At 46.6% G+C, this 12565-nt stretch overlaps 1 protein-coding gene across 2 annotated transcripts in view; it reads right to left on the bottom strand.

Annotated features, from left to right (window-relative positions):
• The window catches only part of LOC119973187 (E3 ubiquitin-protein ligase RNF123), a 537603-nt gene that overhangs the window by 201658 nt on the left and 323380 nt on the right, over positions 1-12565 (bottom strand). For both annotated transcript variants that reach the window (XM_038810837.1, XM_038810836.1), the window contains exon 34: positions 4975-5050. In XM_038810837.1, the coding sequence (XP_038666765.1) occupies positions 4975-5050 (76 nt within the window). The remainder of the gene's footprint in view (positions 1-4974; positions 5051-12565) is intronic.

A 12565-nucleotide genomic window follows, 5' to 3' on the forward strand; every position in this document is an offset into this window, starting at 1 on the left:
TGCAGGTGCAGACTTCTGAATCTTCAGCCTGATGTAAGGGTCTGGAAGAGGGAAAAGCCTGGGTGTGAGGGGTCTCTGACAATGCTGTCTGCCTTTCTGAGGCAGCGAGAGGTGTAGACAGAATCAATGGGAGGAAGGCAAGCTTGTGTGATGCGTTGGGCTGAGTTCACCACACTCTGCAGTTTCTTGCGATGTTGGACTGAGCAGTTGCCATACCAAACTGTGATGCAGCTAGATAGGATGCTCTCTATCACACATCTGTAGAAGTTTGTGAGAGTCAATGCAGACATGCTGAATTTCTTTACCTTCCGTAGAAAGTAGAGACGTTGTTGGGCTTTCTTGACTGTTGCATCAATACGAGTGGACCAGGACAGACTGTTAGTGGTGGTGACCTACACTATCGACCATCTCCACTTCGGAGCCATTGATGTAGATGGGGGTGCATGTCGTGCTACGCTTCCAACATTTAGAGAAGTTGTTTTCATGACACCATGCAACCAAGTGATCTATCTCCCTTCTGTAACCCGATTCGTCGTTGTTTGAGACATGACTTATCATTGTTTGAGATACAACCCACCAAGTTGCATCATCTACAAACTTATAGATTGAATTGAAGTTAAATCTTGCCACACAGTTGTGTACAGGAAGTATAGTAGAGGACTGAGCACACATCCTTGCGGGGCCCTGGTGTTGAGGACTATTGTGGAGGAGGTGCTGTTCACAATCCGCAACTCCACCAATTTTTGTGTCGTCTGCAAATTAACTAATCAGGCCAGCTACATTTTCTTCCAAATCATTGATATACACCACAAACAACAAAGGCCCCAGAACTAATCCCTGTGGAACGGCACTAGTCACAGCCTTCCATTCAGAAAAGCACCCTTCTGTTGCCAAGCCAGTTCTCCTCTGATCCCATATGACTTCCCCTATTGCACCAGTCTACCATGAGGTACCTTGTAAAAGCCTTTACTAAAGTCCATGTATACAACATCTACTGCCTTTCCCTCATCTATCATCTTTGTCACTTCCTCAAAAAACTTAATCAAATTAGTCAGGCATGATCTCCCCTTCACAACTGCTCAGCCCAACAATACCATGCTGTCCATCACTAATAAGTCCATTTGTTTCCAAATGTGAGTAAATCCTATCTCTAAGAATCTTTTCCAATAATTTGCCTACCACTGACGTAAGGCTCACCGGCCTATAATTTCCTGGATTATCCCTGCTGCCCTTCTTAAACAATGGAACAACATTGGCTACTCTCCAGTCCTCTAGAACTTCACCTGCAGCCAATGGGGATACAAAGATTACTGTCAAGGCCCCAGCAATTTCCTCCCTTGCCTCCCTCAGTATTCTGGGATAGATCCCATCAGGCCACGGGGACTTATCTACTTTATGACTTTTAAGATGCCCAGCACATCCTCTTTATTAATATCAACATGACTCAGAATATCCACATACTCTCTTCTATATGCCTCGTCCACCAAGTCCTTCTCTTTGGTGAATACTAAGGCAATGTATTCATCTAGTATCTCTTCCATTCCCTCTGGTTCCATACATAGATTCCCTCCAATATCCTTGGTCCACCCTTTCTCTGCCTAACCTTTAGCTCTTTACATATGTATAAAACACTAGGATTTTCCTTAATCCTGTATGCCAACAACATTTCATGACCCCTTTTAAGCCTTCCCAACTCCTAACTTCTAGCCTCCCTAACGTTTAGCCTTCCTATAACACTGACCTTAAGGTAGCCTTCATCATACAGGTTTGCAATAGGGAGCAAGCAACAACTTGTCTTTGAATAGTGCATCATAGCCAGTATTGAATCTGTATTTTCCCCAAATCTTTACATTTAACTGGCAGAGAGAACCATCAGAGGCATTAACCTTTCCGCACAATGTCAACTAGGTCAGCATAGAGTGAAGACTTTACTGATCAGCTATAGAGTGCAGATATATTGAGTTACTAATGTTCATCAATATAGACATAAGAGTATATGGCATAGAAGCTCTGCTACTACATTAATAATCCAAAGGTCTGGCCTAATGATCCAGAGATATCAGTTCAAATCCCACCTCGGCAGTTCGGGAATCTAAATTCAGCTAAATATGAGCTTTATTGTCCATCCTTAATTGCCCTTGAGAATGTGGTAGCGAGCTGCTTTCTTGATTTGCTGCAGTCCATGTAGTCATTCCTTTTGATAAGTTTAATACTATTTTGCTTGGTCATTTTCTTTTTAAAAAAAATATTTTTATTAAAGTTTTGCAAATGTTTTATAACAATAACGAGCAAAATAATAATAATAACATAAACATGATAAAATAGATATTTCCCACCCAACCCCTTCTGTACATCCCTTAACCACATTGCACCTACCCACCCCCCCCCCCCTTCAGAGTGCTGCTTCTGCTGACATTTTAATTTTCCCCGAGAAAGTCGACGAACGGCTCCGACCTACGAGAGAATCCCAGCATTGACCCTTTGTTTTCTCCAGCTTGAGAAACCCAGCCATATCAGTGACCCAAGTCTACATGCTCGGGGGCTTCGAGTCCCTCCACATTAAAAGGATCCATCTCTGGGCTACCAGGGAGGCAAAGGCCAGAATGTCGGCCTCTTTCACTCCCTGAACTCCCAGATCTTCTGACACTCCAAAGATCACCACCTCTGGACTTGGCACCACCCATGTACCTAGCACCTTGGACATCGCCTTGGCAAACCCCTGCCAGAATCCACCAAGCTTCGGCCATGCCCAAAACATATGGACATGGTTTGCTGGGCTTCCCGCACATCTCGCACATCTGTCTTCTACCCCGAAAAACTTGCTCATTCTCGCTGCCGTCATGTGTGCCCGGTGCACCACTTTAAACTGTATTAGACTGAGCCTGGCACTTGATGAGGAGGAATTAACCCTGCTTAGGGTGTCCGCCCACAGATCCGCTTCTAACTCCCCACCTAACACTTCCTCCCACTTGACCTTCAGTTCCTCCACCGGGGTTTCCACCGTCTCCAACAACTCCTGATAGACATCTGACACCTTCCCCTCCCCTACCTTGCGACATCATTTTCAGAGGGCATATAAGAGTTAACCACATTGCTGTGGGTCGGGAGTCACGGTAAGGCCTGGCCAAGGATTTCTTCCTTAAAGTACATTAGTGGATCAGATACTTTTTACAACAATGGTTTCAAGGTCGCTTTTACCAAGGCTAACTTTTAATTCTAGACTTATTAATTACATTTAAATTCCAGCCGTGGTGGGATTCAAACCCGTGTACTCAGAGCGTTTGCCTGGGCCTCTGGATTACTAGTCTGGGGACATTACCGCTACAGCACTGCCTCCCCCTGGATTCACGGAATTAACCTGGAACAAAAATGTTAGTATCATCAATGGTGTTGCTAAAACTCCATCTGGTTCAGGTAAGGAAATCTGCCGTTCTTACCTAGTCTGGCCTTTTTGTGACTCTATAGCAACCAGCGATGTGATGGACTCTCAACTGACCTCTGAAATAGCCCAGCAAGCCACTCAGTTTTATCAAAACTGCTACCCACATTCACACACAGACTGCAGTGGTCAAGAAGGCAGCTCATTGTCACCTGAGCAACTGAGGGTTGGGTAATACCTGCCCAGCGATACCCACATCCCATGAATGAATTAAGAGGAAAGGATCGCAGGAGGGGGACTAATGGCCAAAAAGGTATTTTAATGAAGCGAGGACCAGCAACAACTTGCATCATGATTGACCTTCAGCAGATAACCTAACTATCCAGAAAAAGGTCAAACTAGAACAGTTTAAGAGATCTCCAGATCCCCACCCAAATCTATCCAACAGGACTGCATCCAATAATGTTAATACCTTTGCACTATTTGTCATTCCCTTATCAGGGTAATTCACACAGCATTCAATTGAACAATGCATATCGTTTCACCTGGAATACCACACATTGCATGCAAACCTAAAAAAAGCAATAAATAGATTCTTAAATTTGAAGTGCCCAATTCTTTTTTTTCACCAATTAAGAGGCAATTTAGCATGGCCAATCCAAGTACCCTGCACCTGTTTGGGTTGTGGAGGTGAAAATTTGCAAACTCCACATGGACAGTGCCCCGGGGCTGGGATCAAACCCAAATCCTACACGTCATGAGGCAGCCGTGCTAGCCACTGCACCACCGTGCTGCCCCTAATAAATTAGATTCTAACATTAAAAATGATGACTTCTTCCATCTCCTTGAGTGTGTCTTTGTCTTATTCTGTCAAAGCTCATTCATTGTTTGTTGCCAAGCTACTGCTTCTTCCTCGGTGACTCACGTTCCCTCGTCCCGAGCCCCGTTTCTGTTTTCTTCCACAGTCCCAATCTGCTTCCCTCCTGAACCACCTTCTCTAGTGACTTTGTTTCTCCACTCTCCCCGACCTCCCCAGCAACTCCTCAACATTCTGCTTCCAATCACCCTGCTATCCTTCCACCCAGGGTCCCCCTCCCTAGACTCTTCTCCTAACATCTTGAAAAATGAAAATCTCTTATCGTCACGAGTAGGCTTCAATTAAGTTACTGTGAAAAGCCCCTCGTCGCCACATTCCGGCGCCTGTCCGGGGAGGCTGTTACGGGAATCGAACCGTGCTGCTGGCCTGCCTTGGTCTGCTTTCAAAGCCAGCGATTTAGCCCAGTGTGCTAAACAGCCCCTAGCTCTTACTGAACTGAACCAGGCCAGGGGGAGAGGTGCACACACACAATCCAAACTGAGGCAGGGCATTAGCACTCTATAATCCTACACCCATTTTGGGTAGTGCCCTGTAACCACTGACTCAAATGTAGACAGAATGTGCTTGAGCGGCTAAGTGCTCTGCAGTGCTTAATGTATGATGGATGTGAGTCTAACAGCTTTGATAATAGCTCACTGGCCAAACTAAGAGTACATTACCCTGAATAAGCATCACAAATAGGCTTTTTGAAGAAAGCATGAAAGAAGAAACTACTCACCAGGTAACCGCAGATTGACAACACGATCAAAAAGATTCTTTTCAGCAGTCACTCGATTCAATACTTGATTTATCAGCTATGGAAGAGCAAATGGATATTGATTAGACAGGGACCCAATATTTATCCAATGAAGACATACAGCTTTCATCATATTTGCTTGTGGTTTTGTTTCTCCACTCATTGGAGGAGAATCAACACTGACTTTCTGACTCCCCAAAGCCTGTCCACATCTACAAGGCCCAAGTCAGTGTTAAGTAATGGGTTAGAACATAGAAAAATACAGCACAGAACATGCCCTTCGGCCCACCATGTTGTGCTGAACTTTTGTCCTAGATTAAGAACAAATTAATGTACACCCCATCATTCTACCGTAATCCATATACCTATCCAATAACCGCTTGAAGGTCCCTTATGTTTGCGACTCAACTACTTCCACAGGCAGTGCATTCCATGCCCCCACTACTCTCTGGGTAAAGAACCTACCTCTGACATCCCCCCAATCTCTTCCATCATTCACCTTCAATTTATGTCCCCTTGTAATGGTTTGTTCCACCCGGGGAAAAAGTCTCTGACAGTGACAGCGAGGAGAGTGGTGGGGACACAGTGAAAGAGCGCGAGGACAGCGGCGGGGACACAGTGAAAGAGCGTGAGAGCGGCGGAGACACAGCTGCCGGAGAAGCGGCCTTCAGATTTTCGGCGGGAGCAGCGGCCGGGGTCTGTCGGGAAGAGCGACATCACAGCAAAGCAGTGACCTGATTGGCTGGTAAGGAAAGTGCTCCAATTAGCAGTAGCTGGGAGAAATTCAACTCTTTGTGTGTTGGTCAGTATTGTGATTGGTAAGTAAAATCTTTGAATATTATATTTGTAATCAGTTAAGGTAAAGTGTAAAAATGGCAGGAGATCCCAGACCCGTGTTATGCTCCTCGTGCTCAATGTGGGAGTTCAGGGACGCGGCCGATGCCCCTGACTCCTTCATGTGCGGAAAGGGTGTTCAGCTGCAGCTCCTGTTAGACCACATGACGGCTCTGGAGCTGCGGATGGAAACACTTTGGAGCATCCACGATGCTGAGGAGGTCGTGGATAGCACGTTCAGTGAGTTGGTCACACCTCAGATTAGGATTGGTGAGGGAGACAGGGAACGGGTGACCAAAAGGCAGATAAAGAGCAGGAAGGCAGTGCAGGTGTCTCCTCGGTCATCTCCCTCCAAAACAGATATAAGGTTTTGGATACTGTTGGGGGAGATGACTCACCAGGGGAAGGCGGTAGTAGCCAGGCTCATGGCACCGTGGCTGGTTCTGCTGCACAGAAGGGCGGCAAAAAGACTGGCAGGCCTAGTCATGGGGAGGAGACAGGCGTTTCTGTGGTCGAAAACAAAACTCCCGAATGGTATGTTGCCTCCCGGGTGCACTGGTCAGGGATATCTCAGATCGGCTGCAGGACATACTGAAGGGGGAGGGTGAACAGCCAGTTATTGTGGTGCATACAGGCACCAATGATATAGGTAAAAAAGGGGATGAGGTCCTATAATCAGAATTTAGGGAGTTAGAAAATAAGTTTAAAAGTAGGACGTCAAAGGTAGTAATCTCAGGATTGCTACCAGTGCCACGGGACAGTCAGAGTAGAAATTCAGCAATAGTCAGAATTAATACGTGCCTTGAGAGATGGTGTAGGAGGGAGGGGTTCAGATTTTTGGGAGATTGGAACCGGTTCTGGGGGCGGTGGGACCATTACAAATTGGATGGTCTACACCTGGGCAGAACTGGAACCAATGCCCTTGGGGGCGCTTTTGCTAACACTGTTGGGGAGGTTTTAAACTAATGTGGCAGGGGGATGCGAACCAGATTAGGAAGTTAGAGGTCAGTAAAGAGGCAGCAACTAAAACAAGTGAGGTACTAAATAATAAACTCAATGTGACTAAGGGGAAGAGTAGACAGGGAAGAGATGATGACACAAAGGGACAGATAGTCTGAGGTGCATTTGTTTTAATGCGAGAAGTGTAGCAGGTAAGGCAGATGAATTTAGGGCTTGGATTAGTGCCTGGGAATATGCTGTTATTGGTATTACTGAGACTTGGATGAGGGAAGGGCAAGACTGGCAACTAAATATCCCAGGGTACAGATGCTTCAGGAGGGATAGAGAGGGAGGTAAAGGGGATGGAGGAGTTGCATTACTGGTCAGAGATGATATCACAGCTGTGATTAAGGAGGACATGATGGAGGATTCGAGCACTGAGGCAATATGGGTAGAGCTAAGAAATAGGAAGGGTGCAGTAACATTGTTGGGACTTTACTACAGGCCTCCCAAAAGCGAGCGTGAAGTACAGGTACAAATATGTGTAGACAGGTTATAGAAAAATGTAGGAGCAATAGGGTGGTCGTGATGGGAGATTTTAACTTCCCCAACATTGAATGGGACTCATGTAGTGTTGGAGGCGTAGATGGAGCAGAATTTGTAAGGAGCATCCAGGAGAGTTTTTTTAGAGCAGTATGTAAATAGTCCAAATGGGCCATACTGGACCTGGTATTGGGGAATGATCCCGGCCAAGTGGTTGAAGTTTCAGTCAGTGATTACTTTGGGAATAGCAATCACAATTCCGCAAGTTTTAGAATACTCATGGACAAAGACAAGAGTGGTCCTAAAGGAAGAGTGCTAAATTGGGGAAAGGCCAAGTATAACAAAATTCGGCAGGAGTTAGGGAATGTGGATTGAGAGCAGCTGTTTAAGGGTAAATCCATACTTCAAATTTGGGAGTCTTTTAAGGAAACATTGATTAAAGTGCAGGACAGACATGTCCCTGTGAAAATGACGGATAGAAATGGCAAGATTAGGGAACCATGGATGATGGGTGGAATTGTGAGGCTAGCTAAGATGAAAAAGTAAGCAAACATAAGATCAAGGCGACTTAAAACTGATGAAGCTTTGGAGGAATATCGGGAAAATAGGACAAATCTCAAACGCGCAATAAAGAGGGCTAAAAGGGGTCATGAAATATTTTTGGCTAAGAGGGTTAAGGAAAATCCCAAAGCCTTGTATTTGTATATAAGGAGCAAGAGGGTAACTAGAGAAAGGATTGGCCCACTCAAAGACAAAAGAGGGAATTTATGCATGGAGTCAGAGGAAATGGGTGAGATTCTTAATGAGTACTTTGCATCGGTATTCACCAAGGAGAGGGACATGACGGATGTTGAGGCTAGGGATGGATGTTTAAATACTCTAGGTCAAGTCGGCATAAGGAAGAGGGAGGTTTTGGGTATTCTAAAAGGCATTAAGGTGGACAAGTCCCCAGGTCCGGATGGGATCTATCCCAGGTTACTGAGAGAAGCGAGGGAGGAAATAGCTGGGGCCTTAACAGATATCTTTGCAGCATCCTTGAGCACGGGTGAGGTCCCGGAGGACTGGAGAATTGCTAATGTTGTCCCTTTGTTTAAGAAGGGTAGCAGGGATAATCCAGGGAATTATAGACCTGTGAACTTGACGTCAGTGGTAGGCAAACTGTTGGAGAAGGTACTGAGGGATAGGATCTATTCATATTTGGAAGAAAATAGACTTATCAGTGATAGGGCAGTAAATTCCTGTGGGAAAATGTGCACTCTACTAGAAGTGTCAATGAAAAAAGGTTATGGATAGACATTGCAGCTTTGAAGCAGATGTTGGACTAATGGGAAATAGCAAAAATGAAATGGGTCGACAGTAGCTATCAGACTGTTTTACAAAAAGAGGGGCTAGTTCACAGAAATTTTTGGATATTGTTAATGCAGGGTGCCTCTTTCTGTGACTGTTTTTTTTCCAAAAATGAAAAAAAAAAGGGGGTGGGGGGATTACGTGAGTTTCTTGTAATTTTCTTTTCACCTAATTTTTTTTATCCAAGGAAGAGGAGACTGTTAAGTAACGGGTTAAGGGGGCAGCACGGTGGCCTAGTGGTTAGCATAACCACCTCACGGCGCTGAGGTCCCAGGTTCGATCCCGGCTCTGGATCACTTCGTGTGGAGTTTGCACATTCTCCCCGTGTCTGCGTGGGTTTCGCCCCCACAACCCAAAAATGTGCAGAGTAGGTGGATTGGCCACGCTAAATTGCCCCTTAATTGGAAAAAATAATTGGGTAATCTAAATTTATAAAAAAAAAGTAATGGGTTAAGAGACATTTCAATTAGTTGTCTCATTTATGTTAAGTATCTAATAATTGACACTGATCTGTAAAGGGGCTTCAGGTGGCCTTTGTGTCAGGTGATGTGATGATAGGGTTTTATGCAGAGTCTGTTAAAGTAAAATAAAGGTGTTTGTGGGAAAACAGCAGAACCTTTGACTCTTTATAAAACAGCAGCTAAACGTCTAACAGTCAGGAGTGTGATGGAATACTCCTTACTTGCCTAGATGAGTGCTGCTCAAACAACATTCAAGAAAGTCAACACCATGCAAACAAAACAGCTCCACTTGACCAGCACCCCGTCCAACAGCTTAAACATTCACTCCTTGCACCACTGACACACAGTGGCAGCCGTGTACACCATCTACAACGAGGTTTTCAAACTCAGGGTCACGACCCGCTGATGGGTCGCGGGCGGGTTATGGGAGGTTAGCGGAGCAAACGGACGTGGCATTCCCGATCGCGGGAGAAGTGCCCAACTGCCGCGACCGTCTTTTCAGAATGCCGAATGCAAACGATGGAATCTTGAAAGCAAGTCACTTGCCGAGCACATACACTGGCATCACATACACTGTAGGTTCTTGCTTTGGGCACAAAAATCACAGAGGCAAGATTCCTCCATTTTGCAGCTGCCAGCAAGCAAGCAAGAGGACTGTGAAGAACTGAAGGTGGATCATTTTATCATAAGGAAAAGAGGGCCAAAGGCACAAGCAGGCCACGATCTCACAACTGAATCTGCTGGAGAGAGCTTCTCATGGCAAGACAAAACTATGCTGGTGTGACCTGTGTCCAGAGCTCCAGGGCCTCTGGTGAACAACCCATTAAGAAGAAACCGAAATTGGGAACAAAGTAGGATAAAGATGATGTCTTGAGGTATTGCGTTGTTTATTGTGCCAATGCAAATCAGAATGCAAAGCCCATGTATGCTGTATGCAGGGAAGTACTGGCAAATGAAAGTTTAAAACCCTCAAAACTTCAAAGGCATTCATGGCGAGTTCAAGGACATACCTCTTGATATCTATCAAAGGATACAGTGAGAACTTAAATCGTCAGCTGAAGCCCTTATCAAAAATGTAACAGTCAATGACAAAGCAAGTGAGATTGTGAGACCCAAGCAGGCTCACCTGTCGAATTAAAGGTAAGCAAAAATGGTGTGTTGCGAAGGTCTGCCTGGTACAAAGTTACAACAACAACCTTTCGCTGAAAAAAAGAGACTTACTGTCAAAGGTTTCTGCAAATCAGGCTGAATGAGTGCAAGGCAAAAGGCTTCAACAGCATGTCTCTTTTTTCAGCAATCCTCATGCTTTCTACTACCAATCGACTATTAACAACAACTGATATTTATAGAACATACAGTGCAGGAAGCCATTCGGCCCATCAAGTCTGCACTGACCCACTTAAGCCTCACTTCCACCCTATCCCCGTAACCCAAAAACCCTTCCTGACCTATTTGGTCACTAAGGGCAATTTATCATGGCCAATCCACCGAACCTGCACATCTTTGGACTGTGGGAGGAAACCCATGCAGACACGGGGCAAAAGTGCAAACTCCACAAAAACAGTCACTCTAAGCCAGAATGCAACCCAGAACCCTGGAGCTGTGAGGCAGCAGTGCTAACAACTGTGCCATTTAGTTAAACAAAGCAGGATTCCTTGCCTCTGAACTGTTGTGGTAACCACAGTATTAATATGGCTAGTCCAGTTCAGTTTCTGGTCAATGCTAACCCCAAAGATATTGGGCAAAATTCTCCGACACCCAGCAGGGTCGGAGAATCGTCTGGGGCCGCCGAAAATCCCGCCCCCGCCGTGGCAGAGATTCTCCGCCACCCGGGAATTGGCTGGGGAAGGAATCACGCCCCGCCGATCGGTGTGACCTCCGCGCCGATCGGTGAGGCCTCTGCGGCGATTCTCCGGACCGTGATGGGCCGAAGTCCCGTCGCTGGGAGGCCTCTCCCGCCGCCGAGGTTTGAACCACCTCTGGTGGCGGCGGGATCAAGGGTGCAAGCGGCCCCTGGAGGGGGGGGCATTCGGACCCCGGGGGGGTGCCCCCACGGTGGCCAGGCTCGCGATCGGGGCCCCCCGACCCGCGGGCGGGCCAGTGCCATGGGGGCACTCTTTCTCCTCCGCCGCCGCCACGGCCTCTGCCATGGCGGAAGCAGAAGAGAATCCGTCAGCGCACATGCGCCGGTGGTGACGTCAGCGGCAGCTGACATCACCACCGGCACATGCGCAAACCGGCAAAGGCCTTTCAGCCAGCCCCGGCGCCGGGCCTGAAAGGCTGCTGGTGCCGGTTTTGGCGCCAGTCGTCGTGGTGGCAACCTCTCCGGAACGGGCCTAGCCCCCAAAGGTGCGGAGAATTCCGCACCTTTGGGGAGGCCCGACGCCGGAGTGGTTGGCGCCACTCCCCTACGCCGGGACCCCCCGTCTCGCCGGGTAGGGGAGAATGCCGCCCATTGATAGTGGGGCATTCAGTGATGGTAATACCATTGAACGTCAAGGGTCAATGGTTTAATTCTCTCTTATTGAAGATGGTCATTGCCTGGCATTTGGTGGCGCGAATGTTACTTGCCATTTGTCAGCCTAAGCCTGGATATTATCCAGATCTTGCTGCATTTGGACATGGACTGCTTCATTATCTGAGGAGTTGCGAATGGTGAACATTGTGGAGTCATCTGCAGTCATCTGCAAACATCATCATTTCTGATGGAAGGAAGGTCATTGATGAAGTAACTGAAGATGGTTGGGCCTAGGACACTACCCTGGGGAACTCCTACAGTGATGCAGTGTTACGTAACAAAGTATGACACTGACTCAGGTGCAGCTCCAACAACACTCAGATAGAAGGTCAGATGACCGAAAGCTTGGGCAAAGAGGCAGGTTTTAAAGAGGACCTTAAAGGAAGAAAGCAAGGTGCAGAGCACGAATTCCAGAGCTTGGGGCCTAGGCAGCTGAAGGTGTGGCCACCAATGGTGATTAAAATCAGGAAGACACAAGAGGACAGGTATTTCACAGGGTCATGGGGTTGGAGGAGGTTACAGAGATACGGTTGGCAAGGCCAATAACGGATTTGAAAACAGGGATGAGAATTTTAAAATCAAGATGTGCTTGACGGTTTTCACCCGAAGGTGCTAAAGGAAGTAGGGGAGCACATTGTAGATGCCCGAACTATAATTTTCCAGAGTTTCCTGTATTCAAGAGTAGTCCCTCTGGATTGGAAAATTGCACATGTCACTCCATTTTTTAAGAAGGGTGAAAGGGGCAAACCGGGAAATTGTAGACCAGCTAGCCTAACATCTGTGCAAGGGAAATTTTTGGAGTCAATAATCAAGGATGGCGTAACTGAACACCTTTGGTCAATCAGGGAGAGCCAGTATGATTTGTGAATGGAAAGTCAAACTTGACTAATCTTGTTGAATTTTTTGAAGAAATTACTAAAGTGGTGGACGG

This window comes from Scyliorhinus canicula, chromosome 11, assembly GCF_902713615.1.
Source record: "Scyliorhinus canicula chromosome 11, sScyCan1.1, whole genome shotgun sequence".
Taxonomy (NCBI): domain Eukaryota; kingdom Metazoa; phylum Chordata; class Chondrichthyes; order Carcharhiniformes; family Scyliorhinidae; genus Scyliorhinus; species Scyliorhinus canicula.